At 37.2% G+C, this 18,486-nt stretch overlaps 1 protein-coding gene across 4 annotated transcripts in view; it reads right to left on the bottom strand.

The window, feature by feature from the left end:
- Positions 1-855: 855 nt before the first annotated feature.
- The window catches only part of celf6 (CUGBP Elav-like family member 6), a 145,744-nt gene continuing 128,113 nt past the window's right edge, over positions 856-18,486 (bottom strand). For 2 of the 4 annotated variants that reach the window (XM_041994339.1, XM_041994586.1), the window contains exons 9-13: positions 18,044-18,106; positions 17,382-17,462; positions 13,608-13,751; positions 8,497-8,646; positions 4,413-4,482 (exon numbers count right to left, since the gene is read on the bottom strand). In XM_041994339.1, coding sequence (XP_041850273.1) covers positions 8,519-8,646; positions 13,608-13,751; positions 17,382-17,462; positions 18,044-18,106 — 416 coding nt within the window. In that variant the 3' untranslated portion in view covers positions 4,413-4,482; positions 8,497-8,518. Of the gene's footprint in view, positions 939-4,412; positions 4,483-8,496; positions 8,647-13,607; positions 13,752-17,381; positions 17,463-18,043; positions 18,107-18,486 lie in introns of those variants that run through there. The other 2 variants (XM_041994421.1, XM_041994501.1) reach the window with 2 other exon arrangements.

Raw genomic sequence — 18,486 nt, 5'->3', positions numbered from 1 at the left:
TAAATCAGCATCCAGAGCAAAAGATCAGTCCCTATTCTACGATTCCATGTAGTTTTTTTTTTACACATTATTTCCATTTTCTTTTATTCTTACTTACAGTAGGCCACTGGATATTGATTTAATGATTTTTTCTGACTATGAGTAAATTGTAATACTTGCAGCTACTAGGTATGAGTTTTTTTTTAAATATATATTTATATATTTATATATTTATAATCTTTTAAAAAGCGTTTAGTCCTTTGGTCCCTATTTCCTAAGGAATGATGCATGTAAATTATCCTGGATTCTCCACGTTTCTCCTCTTCTTCTTGTTTTCTCTTCGATCCAGAGCTTGCCCTGTCACAGAGCACAACACCTGTGTAGGCACAAAAACCAAAATGGCAGCAGGCTGGTGTGTGTATTTGTGTGTACATGTGTGTGTGTGCGCACACGCATGAGTTTGCTTTAGTACTTGTGTTGGCATTTGCACGTATTTATACATGTACAAAGTTAGTTTTTTTTTTTCTTTTTTTGTCCTTTTTTCCAGTTTTTCTTTTAAGTGTAGCTTCTTTAAATGTGTATGTTTGGTTTATTTTTTTGTTTCCATGTGTGTTTATCTATATCCTGTGTCAGTATGCATGCTTTGAGCATAATGAGTCTATAAAGGTGTTTTTTTTCATCATGTCTAAAAAACAGCAGCAAAAAGTTGGTCTCTGCAAAAAATCTTCTTCCACAGACGCCAAAGCAAAACAGGGAAAAAAGAGGCATTTGCGAAGAAAGTAAAACTGAAAGAAAATGAATTAAAATAACAACTCTGGGATTCTTCTTTCAGTCACCCAATCTTTCAGCGGCTTTCCAGGAGGATCAAGGGACCACCCTTCCTTCATGATATGTAGCAGAACAAGAAGTCTTTGTACTTTTACTGCACTTGTGGAAATAAGGTGTTGTGGCCCTTCATCCTGTGACACAGAAAGAGGAGGAGAGAAAAAGACATGGGAGAATAAGGTGAGTAGATTCAGTGAGGCTGCGGCAAACATGCTCAGGGTTGCTGGCTCCTGGTTATCACACAGACTGACAGGCACAGCCAACAGCATGAGAAACAGACGGGGAGGCGAGGAGGGGAAAAAAAAAAAAAAAAAAAAACGGAGTGTGTCAATCACAACCAGAAATAAGTGGGCTAGAGGTGGGGTGGGAGATTTGTGTTTAAACCATATGGAACAGACATCTACACTGTGACGGCACTAATCCAAGGAATGTATAAATTTAAACTGAGTACATCTTCTTGCATTAAACAAATGGGGAAATATGAGATGTTCCCATCATTTTTTCTTTTCCTTTTTTTCTTTGTTAAATTCATCACAAACAAAAATTACAAGACGGCACATAAAGGAAAAAGGAGTGTGTGAAAGATAAAATTATGTAATAGATTGACAGAAAACTGATGAAAATGCACATGTATCGACAAATAGCTTCTTATTAGGAAGGCATGAAAAACCAACTTAGATTTTTCTCCTCCATCAAGCTTTGGATATAAAAGATCTTGTTTACAGCCTATCAGCCCAGATATGTTACGAGCTACGATGCGGATAAAGAAAGGCTACAAAATCACAGCAAATCACTCTGGGAGTGAACATGAAAGGGTCTGACTTGGTGATAGGAAGCCTCGCCCAGGTGCTCTTTGTTCTACTTTCCATTCCTGTAAATGAGCTTGTTACCATTTCATAATAGATCTGCTTTTCAGACAGGGGAGCTGAGATTCAAACTTACTTCTTATATGTAACAAAGCGAGCCCAGCCATTAGTGACATATAGCTCTAAAAGTCCCAATTAAAGATGTATTCTTATGTACACCACTAGCAATCCTCCCTACAAACAACAAAAGAAAGATGCTGTGGCTTTAAAATTGATCTATTTTCTTTTTTCCCCCAAGCAAAAAGCTTCCTTGAAAGCATCAAGACTTGTTTTGCCCACCAACTTTGTCCCTCTGTGTAACACACAACTGTAACTGTAGATAGCTCTATTAAAGACTTCTGGCGCCAGATGCATAAAACTGTAAATACATAAGATTTATAAGCCATATATACTTAAGTTTCTCTTGTCTCAGTCATTGTTTCTTATTAGAGAGCCACACCTGATGTCATCAGAAATTAATGTAGTCAGGTAATTCCTGAAAACACACCAAAGAGCAACAAAAACACACCCATCTCAGTGACTATTGATTGTTTGACTGTCTCCACTGAAAACGTTTAAGAAGAAAAGAATATTAGAAAGAAGCAGATTTCTTTTACAAACATAGAAAAAAGTGAAGAGAAGAAAGTCAAATGATTTGTAATTTTCATATAACATCTTAAATCCAGGCTCAGAAATGTGGATTTGCCAGGATGTTAGATTTTTCTAGCAAAAATCCTTATTGTACAATATTTTGACTAGTTTATTTGCATCCTGTGTGTATTCCATGCAGTATTTTTGCATTTGGTCCACTTTGGAAATGAGGGTGAAACGTTACCATGATATGACACTTTTAAGGCGGCATTTATGCTAAATATTTGTGTTCATTCTATGCATATTTCAGTATGTCATCAGCATACGCTGCAGCACTGCCTCTTTTTTTTTTTTTATCTTTTTCTAAGAATATGCATTATCACAGTCTGCTCCACTGTTGCCATGTTTGCTGTTATATGTTGATATTGATGTTTGAACTTAAAAGTGAATTGAATTCTGCACTGCCCTCTAGTGGATGTATTACTTAGTAACTGTGGCAATGTAAAGTGCACATCGGGAGTATGTGGGCAGGGATGTTTGACAGTGTTTGACACGGATGTAGCTATTTACATAAAGAGAGCATAAATGAGCCCCAACGAATGCGCCCCAACGAATGCACTCCCAAAATTTTAGGTTTACTTTTAATTTTTTTTCCAAAGTTAAAAATCAAAAATGTTGATCGGACAAAGCCTATTAGAAATTATGATAAAGCAGCAAAAACTTTCTCACAAATCTGTTTCAGCATTCATCCATGCTTACAGTTTTCATTAAATTGTGTCTGTGGTCAACAAATTCTTTGGTAGTTAGAAAAGTAACTCACAATAAGAAAGAATATCAGAAAAAAAAAGTACTATCATGTACTAATTTTGCATTCTGTTCTCTTTTATTTTAAGTTTTGCCCCCTAGTCCACCCCACCCTGATTTCCACTGCATGATATGAAGCTTAAACTAATGTAAGAACATATGCACATATGAGCAAAAGAATGTGTGAGGTGCACACATTCTCACCATACATACTTCTTACCAGCATTTGTAAGAAAAGCATATTCTTATTTTTCTGTGAATGCATCATTTTTGCATCTGACGCCAGGTAGTTGAGCGATAAAGCTGAGGCCAGAAAACTTTTTCTCTCCCTGTTTGGTTGACCCACTTCCCCTTCCTTCCCCTCCTCTACTTTTCTTAGAGTTTACTGAATAGACGACAGGAGGGCAAGTCACCTGCAGGTCCGTTGACTGACTAAAACCTGCTAACTCCTCTGTTGGCTGTGGAGGATATCAACAGTTTCACTTGCAAAGAAAGAACCTTTTTCATTAAATCTGTTTGCTGACCTTTTAAAATAAGTTCAGCAACAGTTATTCAATGTTGGAATAACGAAGTCATAAGCTAACTTATCAGATGGCATACATAAAACACCATGCTTACAGATCAGTGGGTGTGCTGGACAGATTTTGGGCCAAGTCGGTCTATGGCACTGCCTCCAGTTCTCCCTTTGTAATTGCTTTGCACCCTCATAAATAAATAAATGGGAAGCGATTCTTATGTTAGGCAAACAACACAATCTTGCAGAAGTACTCCCTGTGCAGATGGAATCCACAGAGAAGTGCAGAGTCAACATTTGCCTCTGCACTCTATGTGAACGTTGGGCATTTAATTGGCTACACAAACATAGGGTCACTTTGGTGATTTTTCAACTAAACGTCTGTCGATCAGATGGAGAAAAAGATCCTATTTTCAAAGCATTTAATTGGAAAACAAAATAATAGTTGGGTGGAAGAGGAACATTGGATGTAAATGTGAAGAAATAGAGAAATAGAGAATATAGTACATCCATACACATGAACCTCACAAGAGAAAGTAAAACATCACAAGGGCACACAATACAATAGCACAAAAGGTTAAAGGCCACTTCCAGTTATAATCAACCAACCAGTCAGCATGTCATTTACAGGTACCAGCCAAGAACGGCACCGATAACTGCACACCAATAACTGCAAGAGATAACTGTACTCCACAAACTGCCAATATATAGTATAGATATATAAAAGGAGTGCAAAATATGAATAGATAGAGTTTAGAGATATCAATCAATGCCACGTCATGCAACGCAGTCACAGTCCCACCACATGACGTCATCCAAAAGAAAATGACACCATGGGTTTAACTTACGGCTGTGGAAACTTGGCCCCATGACAGGTGTTGGGGGATGGGGTGTGTGGCTATAGCGAAGAAAGGCCACCTCACACTGTGATTGGTCATGTCAGGTTGCCAGGTTGGTGGGGGGTGCAAAAAAAAAACCCAAAACAAAACAAAACAAAACAAAAAACAAACAAACAAACAAAAACAAAACAAAACAAAAAAAAAAAAGAAGAAAGAATGGGATTTTCTTTTCCTTAGTCAGAATTCATACTCACTTATGGTGCCTGACTAATAAAATGACGTTATTATGGTTATTACCATAAAACTGAAAAAAGAAATAGTGTTAAGCACAGAAAAAGGCCTTTTTGTGTCTTAGCATAGTTGTGAAATATTCTCTGACTGACAACATTTGCAGGTTAAAAGGTTGAATTGATGTGTTCATATTCACAAAGATAACCCTTAAGCAGAAATGCATATTTCAGAAACTTGTCCTGTCTCAAGTAATTGGATTTGCTTTGCATTGTTTGCTATGAGGGTGGCCATGCAGTGAGTGCTTTAGCTTTTTTTTTTTATTTTTTTCATTAAATTTATCTTTCAGACACAGAATGCAATTTTAGAGGAGCAGGGCTCCTGAGACCAGAAGCAGAGAATGCTGTCTGATCGTGTTTTTAATTCAACTTCAAAGCAACATTGTAGTGTTAAAGACAAAAAAGAGCTTCTGAACTTATCTACATATTGAAGTTTTTACCTATAAGAAATACAATGAAAAATCATCATTTAAGTTCCATCAAAGTTTGTCTCAGTAATAATGTAGTTTAGAAAGAATCGAGAAAATTAAACAGTTGAACTTTGCACATTTTGTTTGTTGCACAAGCACTTCTCTGCCACAATGTGAGACTTTAGAAGTGACAATACAAACAAGGACATTACCACTTTTTACGATGTATTTTGTTTACACACTGTGAAATCCTTAATGTTTTCGTTGAGTCTCTAAAGTTAGAACTGTGACAGAAGCCAAGTTAAACTTTTCTTTAATGTTTTTATATGGTTGGTACTGGCTTAGCTCTATTGATTGTCTTGAATTCAACCACAGAAATTTTGTGATAACAAACAATAAATAACTAATAAAACTACATAAAGAGATAGATCTATGTGGAAAAGAGATAAAGGAGGATGTGGAAAACAAACACATCAGCATCCCTACACACACACCTCCTGATTAAGTGATGGAATGTGATCAGGGGAAATGTTTTACTTGCTTTCAGAGTACATCTCAATGACTACCTTGTCGTGCTGTGCTATTGCAGGATATTTTCCATTTGTCTGTTGTTAATGTGCTAAATCAAACTCTCCCACCCCCTTTCCCTTTTCAGTGTGTCATCTTTGAAAGCTTCTCCTCAATTAGCAGGACATAGAATGCTATCAAGAAACTGATAGAGCATCTATCATTTGTATTGCATATGCCATCTTGTGGCTTTTAAAGAGTCAAATCTAAAACAAGCAAATTGTATTACCAAGCTTTTATTGATAGAGGAATAGAATCCAGGCTTATGTTATTGTAATGAAAAGTTGTCCAGCCAGTTGGGTTTAGAGAGCATGCATCTATATTATTTTTGCATTGGCAGCTGCAGTTTGTAACAGATGGGCGATGATTATTTGAATCAAGTGTGACACTATGAAATTAGTCTGCTGAGGGATGGGGCTGCTAAAAGCAAGCTGCGTTTTTATTGTTATGTATGAAAGCTTCGAGTTTTTAAGAGGTCAAAATAAGTGCTAATGAAGATATCTGGCAGCTGATGCACCATTATATCACCCCAGAAAGGTAACTACACAGTAAACTTCACAGTATGGTAACCCAATACCAAAACTTAATAAAGAGGGCGGTGAAAGTGCTTTTAAAGGAGCAAAATGTTGCTTACAAGCAATTCAGTATTCAATTAATACTTTGCTGCTATGATTAAATTTGAATTGAAGCATATGGCTTTATTTTAAGGATATAGAATAAAGTTATAGTCAAATTCTGTGTGGTGATACTTGAAAAAGAGGAATTTAAGTTCCCACAGTGAAAGTCATAATTTCTTTGAAAAGGATTTAAATTTTTCTTTGAGCATCCTCAGTCTTACTGTGCAAATGATCAGCAGCAGATAACTGCTTTTAAAGATCAATGATTGTGTTGGAAAGTTGATTTCATGACATGATATTATAACCCAATTTATAGAAATGTATCCTATACAAGATGATTTTATTGTTATGCATTTCCGTGTACCATTTATTTATTTATTTATTTCTGTATGAAAAAAGGATGCTCAAAAAAGATTTTCAATCACGTTCAAGACATTCACTTTGTGCACTGAAATTCCTTTTTTCATGTATAAATAGTATTTGATTATTACATTTTTTCTATCTTTAAGATAAAGCCAACATTTATACTTCAAAAGTGCTGCAATTCTAATTGAACTATATCAGTTATGCATTCATTAAATACTGAATTACCTGAATACTAATACTATTCTGAAATTATTATACTAATCTTACAATACATTGCATTGTGCACAGTAAAACACCCTTAACATGAAAAAAAAATACAATTTTAAAAACACCCATGTGGTACCCTACATTTGGGCAACCGTGTCTATTGTGTGCAGTTTCAAAACACTATAAGTCCACTTTTTTTTCCTTTAGTGCATATGACGGGGTATGCACAAGAAATTCATGAAATAAAAAAAAAAAACAGTAAATAAACAATTGTGAAAAGGCTCATTGTTTTAAGTTTTTGCCGCAGGGCTTGTATTGACTTTAACTTTTAAAATGAGCAGAATGCAGTAAGTGTATGTTCTGCCCAGGGCTGCCCTAATGTTTGTCTACAGCTGCAGACTTCATCAATCATAATATATAACCACTGTTCAGCAAATGAGTCCCTAAAGTAGTATTTAAGATTTAAGAATATTACCAGTGACAGAAAAAACTGAATTTTAAACATTTAGATGTTATTGTTTTCATTTCTGTTTGTATAAAAATATATGTTTGCAGTGTAAATTTAGCATGATATAGTTTTACCTCTTATAGAGACATGAAATGCTAATTGATAGAAATATGAATAGTTTGGATTTATACTGTACATGTAAATATGTGCACCATGTAATGTGTAATCAGCCATTGTTTTTGTCTGACAGGAACAGATCTATTCATGCAGTCAGCGAAACAGAGGAAGTCGCAATGAAAAACATGATTTATGTACTCCTTAGTAGTGAAGATAGCCCAGACATTCATCGTATGAGCAGACCTTCAAAGTTCCCTGAAATGATAACAAAACAACAGATGTCCTCATCTATCACGAACATATTATGGTTTTGCTAGCCGAGGAAAAAGAATGGCAACAAAAAATGGCAAATTTTAAGCATGGTCGCTAACTTATTTCAGCAAAGAACAGATTTGCCAAGCATCACCCAAACAAATTAATGATGCATAGGGGTTTTTGTTCTTGGCCAGCACAATCATTTTTCTATGGCACCTAAAGCACATCTAAATTTACTCCTGTTAATCTTCTCACTGATTTTCCCAATACTCAAGGTGCAGCATGAATTTTGCCAGGCAGTTGACAGAAATATAATGCTGAGCTATTTTAGGAGCGAAATAACTGACATTTGCTTTTTGGATCAAGACCGTGAATGAGTTGCCAACGCTGTACCTGTAAATGGATATTTATACACAGCTGGTTCTTCAAGATATCATCATTTTGACCTGGAGCTTCCTACAGGTGTGAATTAACAACAAATCTCAGAAAAACAAATAGATTTCTGTGGAACTGGCATCCTTAAAAATAAACGGTTTGCTTTGGACGGTATCAATTTTATATAATTTTCATTGAGCATGTAGAGACAAAGTCAGGTCTCAGTTGCAAAGCCCACATTGCCCTGGTTAAGAAAATTTGATTTGAAACTGTCACAGTCATATTTCCATTTTCATGGTTCCTGTTTTTGCCATACTTATAGCTGAGAATTTAGAGTATTTAAATAAACTGTGGCATGCCATAAAGACTGAGTTTATCCATTACTGTTTTCTAGATTAAATGGATGGTTTTAATGTGCACTAGTGTTTCATGGCATGTGTGCGACTGTACCTGGGTATGGACAGCAGATGAGTCAATAAGGTCGGTTGGCATCCTTTGGCCGCTTTAGCTGCACCTTCAGCCTCTTCATGCCTATCTGAAAGCCGTTCATGGCCTGGATAGCGGCTTGAGCACTGGATGGGTTATCAAAACTCACAAAGCCTGAGATGAGACCACAGAGCAGGGGAGGGTTGACACATGAAGAGAGAATAGAGAGAGAAGAGAGAAAAATGGGAAGAAGAAAAAAGGAGAAAAGACAGGCGAGATGAAGAGAAGAAAAACCTTTTTAACTCATAACAATGACACAACAATAGGCCTTTGTTTTCTCTTTTCAGTAGATTAATTGAAAATCTCTGAATTAAAAAGATTATATAGCACAAAGGCTAATAACACAGATATTAAAAGTCAAACAAAGACTTATTAGTAACTGGGAGTTAAAATCGAACAGAGAAAAAAAAGACATGAAAAGGTGTTCAGAGATTACAAAAGGGGAAAAAAGACAAACTGAGTCTCACGTTTTAAGTAGATTTTTTTTTAGAGCAAACAGTGTCTGTAAATGTTACCTGAGTGTTTGAGCCATAAGAGCAGCGATACTGTGTGTGTGTTTATGTGTGTGTGCTAGTGTCTGTTTTCAATTTATGTGTGTGACTGAGCATGTATCTAAGTAAAGAGCAAAGGGCAAGGGGTCGGAATGAGATGCTAGGAGCAAGGTGTGTAGGACGGAGGTGCCTGCTGCGCTGAGTTATCACCTGGGTGTCGAGGCAGAATGAGCCCACAGCTTTCCCCGCCGGGACTCCTTGCCTGCTCTTATCAGACACCTCTGTGATTGACGGCCAGAATTTTCCGCCTGCCAGCTGATTTGATCACACTGCTATGGGTCCAATTTAATTTGGGGGGAGAGGGCAGGCTTTTGTCAGCGCGGGTGAGATAAGGCTGCTTCTTTTACAAACCTTTTAAACAAACTGAGCAGGGAAGGGCCTGTCAGTTGGTAGTGATCCCCTCCCAATCCTACACACACACTTTCCGTGACTTTAATGAATCTCCATACCTCACATTTACATCCACATGCCAAAAGGGTGATAGAACTTTAGAAAGTATAATGGAACAGGATACAGAGTGCATTAGAAACTTTGATTACAGGCACATTAAAGCAGATGAATTATGTTATTTTTTGTGTGTGTGTTTTTTCCTCATCCATGTTTTGCATAGCATTTTAGTCCATGCACAGGTGCAAAGTACCAAGTCTAAATTAAACAGAGTTACTAATGAAATTAAAGCACAGGATTAAGCAAATACTCTTCATATGAAAGAAAAAAGAACATGACAGAGCTCTTTAGTAATTGTTTTCTTTTATTGACATTGTGATTATTCTTTCATGTCAGTGAATGTTATCAATGTTTACTCTCTAGAAATGGAAACAGCCAATCATTTATGTTGGTGACATGTTTGCTACACAAGAAAAAAACATTCCCAAACAGTATTTATCTGCTCAAGTGTGCATCAGATCCCTAAAAAAAGTGATGCAAAAGATTTGTTGGTAAAAATGTGTATAGAGATTTGTTCAAATATGCAACGTAGAAATGCATTTTGCACCAGTATTATGTAAAAAAAACACAGCCTCGGTTCTAGTTATTCCTTTTTTGATAGAAATTATCCTAGTATCTTTAAAGTAGCTAGCAGGCTAGAGTTTTTGCTCATTTCACTTTGTGCTGAAGACCAAATGGATAACTTTTGTTATTTGGGCAGCATAACAACAACTACATGAAAATCCCTCATTTTATTAATGTTTTTCTATTTTTTATCTTAAGATGTTCTTTAGCAGCTTAGGAGGAAGCACTGTCCTGCTGTCCACTGCCATCATAAATTACTGTTGACATGGGGCTTGTGATTGGTCTGCAACAGTGTTCCGGGGGATAATATGTGCTAAAGTAACACCCACATAATGGGCTTTCAAAAACAAACTATGAACCACAAGAGTGCATAATCTTGGCTGTCAGATTGGCTGATGTTTTAAATCTTTAGTGCAACAACAAGTGCAGTACTATGCAACTCAACACCTTAAACATTCCCACTGTTTGATTGTTTTCTAGAACTATGTCAGTAGAATACCATACACATTATGTGCATTTTTCATGGTTAGAATTATACTGAAAAGTTGCAAGCATTTTTGGGTTAAATTTTTGGGGGAAAAGGTTGAGCAGCTAAATGACTCATGCTCTGCTTTTTTCTCCCAGAATATAAAGTCATAGGTATGATGTGTGCAGGGGGAACTCGTGATATTTGGTCTTAGCCAATAATTTTCTTCTTTATTGTAGCTTCCCGGGTAGCAACTTGGTTGGGACCTGGCGCTTAGCCTAAACTAAAGGATCAGTGTAACACTCTCTCAATCTAAATGTGATTCTTACTTTTTAATTTAGTTATTGTTTCTAACTACTGACTGCCTATTTGTTCTTTTATTAAGCAAATATACTTTTACATTACATTAACTGATTTCTTGCTTATCTACACAGTTGAACTATAAGTAGACGGGCACTGATAAAATGATCACAACAGACACTTTAGAGGACATATGACAAAGAAATAAGAAAAAAAAAAACAAGGGAAAATAGCAGAAGAAGAATGAGTCTGTTTTCAAAGGACTTTTAAGTAAATTACTTGTGAAAAGCATTTTGTCCGCTTTTAAAACACACTTTTTATTTAAGGTGTATGCGATGCTACTCCATTGTCAGAAGACCTTTTGAAATTATTTTCACTTTAATTCCAGCTAATTCCACTAAGCAGGATACATTTTGATCAATTTTAAATATCAGTATGGAGTTAATGAATAAATAAAATTAAGTCTTATGTTATACCCATCGAGTCTAAACCCAACACATCTGTAAATATCTATGGGTTGAGCATGTTTTCCTTATGAGTGTTTATTTATATTTAATTGATTTAAGTTACTTGTATTAACATGTCACCATTTTTAAAAATTAGGGAAAGTACATCACCTTAGGCTTGACTGTGTCAAATATTCATATTTGTCACCCTTTAAATGATTGATATATATATATGTGTGTGTGTGTGTGTGTGTGTGTGTATTCTTCCACTAAACATTTTTTTAAACTCTGAAGCTTTTCTCATATATACTTTATTTCAGAGAGTGATGTCTTATCTCCCCACAAAATCCCAGTATGCGTGTCACCTGTGCAACAGGGAAAACAGCATGTATGCAAAGATAAGTCTGTTACAACTCACAAGTTACATACTGCACTGACAAGCAATTTGCCAGATGAAATTTCTGTTAACTAAATGCAGACATGTAGAAATGTTGATAAGTATCCTTTCCAATACACTCCTCGGTGCTTAAAATGTTCTTTTTAACTAACAAGCTACATTTCTTTACATAAGCATGGACAAGGTCAACATCTCTATTTTCAGTTAGCTAATTATCACATTTTTCTACAGGTATAATTTATGTAGAAATATATACAGTACATCTGCTCGTGTTTCTGTGTCTACAGTGTCCATTAACCAAACAATCAAGGAAAAATACACACTATTACAATGACTTTTACAAAGTTCTTTGAGGCATAAGAACTTTTTTCCAATTCGTCAAAACACTACAAGAGCCTTGAGGCTCCAGGTATAAAAGGACGAGTGACATTGTTGAAGAAAATATTGAAAAATCTTGAGTTAAACTGTTGTTTTTTAAGCTAACATCTTAATTACTACTGATGGGGTCACTGGCTCTTTGGCCTCTCTTTCTTGTTGACTGACATTGTTAGTGAGAGGCATATGTTCAGAGGAGAACACGCACAGTGAGTGTGAGAGACAGACTGTCCTGAGATGGACAGATGAGCGAGGTGAGGAAGAAAGGAGAGAGCCTCATAGAAATGCCACGTTGAAGAGAAACTGAAAGAAAGCCAATGATGGGAGGCTCTCTCTCTGCTTGTCTCCTGGGTGCGGCTGTCCAACTGAATCAACAGCAAGGCCCACACCAGTCTATTATTATCTCTTTAAGCCCATGGATTCCACCTGCACCTCCTCCACTCTGATGAACTGCTTTACTATGTAGGAGGGGAGGGGTGATGGGATGCTGCTGGGTTGCCCAGCTTAAAGTAGATGGGGAGTCTGGGAAAGTGCTTGTCTTTTGCATGAAAGAGGCTGGGAATGGCAAGATAAGGAAATGAGTACTAAAGATAATGAAGAAATTGGAGAGTAAATAAAAGGGGTTCGTAGCCACTGTGACATCACCCATTGTTTTGTTGACTAATGTTGTTTAAGCCTGAAGTTCTACATTTGGTCATGGCCATTTTTGCTTTATGCATTCACATATGTAACACAAGGGACCTGAGCAAACACGTCAGCTATGTCCACTAGGCAGCTAGACTGCCAGTTAAACTTGTCTTTCCCATGATAATGCATAACTTTAGTTAGTTAAATACATTTTTTTTTTGTTTATTGTTTGAAGTGTGGTTGTGATAAATACTTATTAAACGTTTGAGACTGAAAGTGATTCAGTTTGAGACTTTGAGGCTAGCCAAACAATCAGCTATGCAGAACAGGAAAAACTCAGTTATTTCACACAACCACATGAAAAGAAGAAAATTTGAAATTCTTCTAATATGTTATAGAGAACAAAATTGTGACAAGAAATAAATGCATAATTCCCTGTTCAGTTGTCATGAGGGGACTAATCTGGTGTTGACCAAAATCTGCTTGAGACTTTATTCTTCATTGCTGTTAAGCTGGGTATTTTAACATGTAGCAAGATTGACCTGCCTTTAGAACCAGACTCAAGCACCCACTCAAGGAACGCCAGTTTTTAGCACATGGCTTTATTCATCAGCCTGGGATGTTGCCTCTTGCTCTTTTTTATGTGATGAAACCAGTGAGCATTTCTCCTTAATTTCCCTCCTCAACTCCTTGTGTAGGGGCGTGCAATGCTACTCCAAAAACGTTAATTGCACCTTGATTAGGACAGACATTGAAAATTAAAGCAAAGGCAAACACTAATTGCAGGGAAGCAACAAGAGTCATGAGATGAGTACCAAACAGCCACAGAGTGACTTTCATCATTTCAGAGGATTTCTCTTTTTTCTTTTTTTTTTCCTCATCAGCATTAATTTTTGACTCACCGAAACATTTGCTCTGATTGGTTGCTCGGTCCACAAAGACTTTGGCGGAGATGACGTTGCCAAAAGGTAGGAACATTTGCATGAGCTCAGCGTCTCCAAACTCCTGGGGCAGGTGATAAATAAACAGGTTGCAACCTTCTGGCCCTGGTGATGAGAGAAAGGCAGCGGGAGGGTTATGTGGGAGCATAAACAGGAGATGCCCAGTGAGAGGGAGACTGACCATAATAACGTGGGTGGAAAAATTACCATAAAGTGATCAAGACAATGATGTAAGGATGCAGAAAGTATTAATTTGTTCAACCTGATTATTGTGACATTTTTAGAATGTAATCCCATTCTCAGTATGTTGTTTGTACAGCATCTTTGTGTGTGTGTCTTTTCTTTTTGAATCCTCTAGGGCCCTATTACACATATGGCAATGTAATAACTACAAGGGAGGCCATTTCACTAAATCCTACTATACACTTACATTTGAGCATTTTCTTAGAAAATATGCTGGCAATAACAACATATAGTCAGAAAAACTAAATAGGGGAAGTAAAATAGAAAAACGGCTGGAGATAAAAGTAGAGACCACAAGAAAGGTTGATTGAGAGAGAGACTGAGATGTTTATTCGGAAACTGGACCACTGAGACATGGAGAAACAGAGAGAGGAGGCAGAGCACACATTAAGACATAAGCCAAGTTTTTGCTCCAATTACTATGTGACAGTAGGACTGTCTTCCAATCTCTATCCATCCCTCCACACTCATCTAGCCAGCTGCCACATATTGTGCAGGCCAATCTGGATAAAGACAGGAATGAACTGGAGGGAGACAAGACAGAGAAAGAGAGAGAGAGTGCCACAAATGGACACAGTGAGAAGAAAAAGAGAGGGATGCGATGGACTTAGAGACAGTAAGCTTGGCAGCCTTGCTAGCTTCTTCTGCCGTCTCATTGCTCAGGGTCATAGCATGACAAGATGAGACTGGGTCTGGTGAGAAGGCTGATAAGAGGGCTGCAGTGGTAGCTGGCTGTGGTGCTGCTATGTCTCGGCAAGATAGAGAACACACACATAAGTTAAATTTTTTTGTTTAGTTTTTTAATCATAATAGAGTCTGAATCTCAGTGCTGCTTTTATAAAGAGTGTTAGGGAATGGAAGACCGTAAGTTGATGTGTAAAACAGATTTTATATATATATATACATATATATATATAAGTGTGTGTGTATAAAATGTGTCTTTACACTCCCATTACAAATAGACTTGTTAATGATCACATAACCCCTTTCATGCATCACTTTTATGTACTTTTATATACATCATTTATGCATACTGTACATTAAGTATTATAAGTAATATTTGGTTAAATAGATATGAGCATAAAATCCTATTTCCATTGAATGCTCATTTGGAGAGGCCATGGTTGTGAGACCGGGAGTGGATTTGCAAAAGGTCTTGTGTGGCGGTACATTTTTCTATGTTACCTGCATGTGGTGATCACCATATGCATAATGTGCTTTCCAGATATCCTCGGTACCTAGAATTCTGAGGAATTTGTGTTGAAAATGAAGAAGTGATCTCGTTTTTACGAATGGTGAACTCGTAAGTTTCAGAGGGCCCAAAGATTCCAGATTTAAATATGGCTTTGCCCAGTACGACTTGTAGTCTATTGTTGTCTTTTTTTAAAATTATTCATATATATTTTTATTGAAATTTCTAGTGGAAACAGCAGAAAGTTGTTATCGGTAAATACGTTGTTAATGGCAAGCTTGTTTACATAAAAATGGCATCAGTATGTATGGTTTATGAATCATTAGCCCCAATGATGTGTGTTCATGGTCCATATTTTACATTGGGTTTGTGATTTTCTAGTTTTATATGGCATTTATAGATGCTCACAAATTGCTTAATTTGGAGGAGTCCATTTTATCCGAGTTGGTGCAGCTGGAATGCCAACTACCTGGTAAAGACGTCACCAACTCTCGTCTGCTAGAAATTACGAGACAACTAGAATGCACCATTAATGCTGACAATGCTAATTAGCCAGTGGAACCAGAAACAGGTTAGACTCATGAATGCTGTAATAGATAATTCATGAAAAGTGTTAAACTGAAAACTGATTCATTACTGATGTATAATTTTTTATTATTTTCTATTTGTCAGCTAGAGATTGTGCTTAACGTAGGCTCATGGGAGACAGAGGGTGGATCAACATTCATACCGAGACATATTGTAGTTTTCTGTAGTGTACTACTACACTGGGTGGCTGTGGGTCAGTTGGTAGTGACTCTTTTTATTGGAGGGTCTGCTCTTTAATAACCAGTTTGATTCTGCGTATCAAAGCATCCTTGGACAAGACATTAAACCCTACACTGCCCCCAATATGCTCATGTAAGTTTAATTTTAGAGAGACAGTGCTGCCTATTGTATGTATATAGTGTGTATTTAAATTAGAAGCTTTGTATTTTGTATTAATGATGAACTAAAAAATACAAAAAACTCATTTTAGATCCCAGGCAAGTTTTAAAAGTGCACTATATAAGTATGAAACATTACCATTGAACTTATTATAAGAACTGTTTACAGTTTCTGTGGATGTTAATCCTTTTAGCTCAGTTTTCCTTGTTATTTTGCATGTCAACATATATGGTGAAACTGGATCATATAGACGTTTTTCTCAGTAAATGAGATAAGATATGCAATAAGTTGTTCCACTGAAGTACATTTAAAAGGACTACGCACACAGAGAACAGATATGATTTGTTTGGTTAAAAACATCATTGGGATTTATTTTTTTAACCTGACATACAAATAGTCCCAAACTGATAGACTGTAACGTTGATAGTGTTAGCTCTCAGTTCAAGCTGAGGCTTGACTGTTCCAGTATATTCAGGTTTGGATGTATCTTGTTAAATGGCAGGGCTGCAGACTGTGGCAGTGGACTGAGACAGGCTGGGATAGCAGCCAAAACCCTGAGGAGGCCAGAACTCAGACAAGCCACTGGCTAAACCAAGAATAGCTCTCCGTGTGTGCCCATGTATGTGGTTGTGTCTGTGTTTGCACTACTGTGACTTCTATCATTCTTGCTAATAAATAAAATGTGCATAAGTGGCATTGTTAGATAGAATCTCCGCAATCACAAGGTGTTTTTTTTATTATTAAATTATTATAGCATGTGAAGTGAAAACGTTTGAGTCTATCAGTTTTCCTGCCTACAACTCTGCACTGTGACGCTATTATATATGCTCTCTACGGAAAACTTTAAATGTAAACTAACTTCTCCTCCAGGCAATGCTCGAAACACTCAATTGCAAGTCCATATATTGAATATTCATGTCAATCTATGCTGTCTCGTATAATCATATAGATGAATAATTGAGACTGACAAATGGTGACAAAAAAAGTGATTTACCATCAAAGTATATCCTATGCTTTATTACATCTGATGCTGTGGCACAAGAATGAACGCTACACTAGGAATGGTAATAAATGATTATGCATGCAGCTAATTAATCTGATGAATATTTATAACCACTTAAACACATTGTAATGGACTGATTAAGCAGTCCAACGCTGCGAGTTTGAATTAGTGCAGTTTTTGAATAATGACAGAGTAACTTTCCATCTCACTGCTAATGTTCTTCTCTGTAAGAAGAGGGGAGCCTTTTTCTCACATTTTCCCCAGCCAGCTTTTTCCCTCCCTCGCTAATTCAAAGCAGTGCAGCTACATTAGAATGGAACATGGCAATTATCACCTTTTATCTTGGGTGGGCGCGCTTGCTCGCTCTTACCTTCCCTCTGTTGCTGGGGAATGATGGTTGGTTGCTGGGGGAACGCTTGGCTGATTGGCGCATAGGCGGCAGGGTAGGCTGCTGTTGCAAAGGGAGAACCAGAGTGGAATTTTTCACATCTCCATTTTCATATTTGACACAACAAAACTCAAATCATTATTCCATTGTTCATTTGTGTACTCTAGACATTGAATAAATAAACTGCATTATGACTTGGAGCATGGGCTCATTTGGCTTGTGGATCACTACACAAAGAGAATGGCAAAAGGGGGAGTGGAGTGCGGGTTCAACTAAGCAGACATACAAAGAAAGAGAGGGAGACTTACACCATGTTAATGAGAGCTGATGTCAGGCACAAAGCATTGGTTATGAGAGGTCTGTCATCGCTCATGTACAAGGATATGGCAGGCTCAAATCCACAGCTCTCAGTGTACTTTTGGAATTAAGCTTTTTTGTGTGTGTGGCTATATAATCAAGCCAACTGAAAATCCCTTTGCAATCCTAATGTAAAGTACCCTAATCCAGGAGGAAATTGGCTGGTCATCTGGCTATCTCTACCTGTCATGGTGTCTATTGATGTGACAAACCAAAAGGGAGAGGGGAAAGGCAACAGGGCAGATGGAGAAAGTGAGAGAGTATAGGAGTTAGGAGAGATGGATCACCTGCGTAGTGCTGGACGCCAGCATAAGCCTGTTGGAGAGGGTCAGTCACTGTTGGACTCTGTGCTGCAGAGAGATGAATAAGAAACAGAAAGGAGGGTGACAATAAAGAAAACGGAAGCAAAAGAAAATATGAAAGGACACACAGATAAAGAGATAATGTTAAAGATCGAGACAGAAATTGATGTTGCTGTAAAGATCCATCAGGCTGTAAGATCACACGTGGAGTGGGAGAAATTTAGGTTGTCATATCTTGCAGTTCTTCAGAATGCCTGTTCGCCCCAGATGTTTGCATCAAATATTAACAACGTGCCAAACAAACCACTTTGTAGTTCATTACGATTGCAGCTGCCTTTGCATAATGCAGAGAAAGGGGGAGTGAGTGTCTGTCAATTCTTCAGGAATCAGCTCCAGAGAACATTAAGTAGTGGAGGGCAAGTTGAGAC

The sequence above is a fragment of the Melanotaenia boesemani genome, chromosome 1 (genome assembly GCF_017639745.1).
Source record: "Melanotaenia boesemani isolate fMelBoe1 chromosome 1, fMelBoe1.pri, whole genome shotgun sequence".
Taxonomy (NCBI): domain Eukaryota; kingdom Metazoa; phylum Chordata; class Actinopteri; order Atheriniformes; family Melanotaeniidae; genus Melanotaenia; species Melanotaenia boesemani.
The sequence above is the reverse complement of the archived record's forward strand: the minus strand, read 5'-3'. Positions and strand labels throughout refer to the sequence as shown.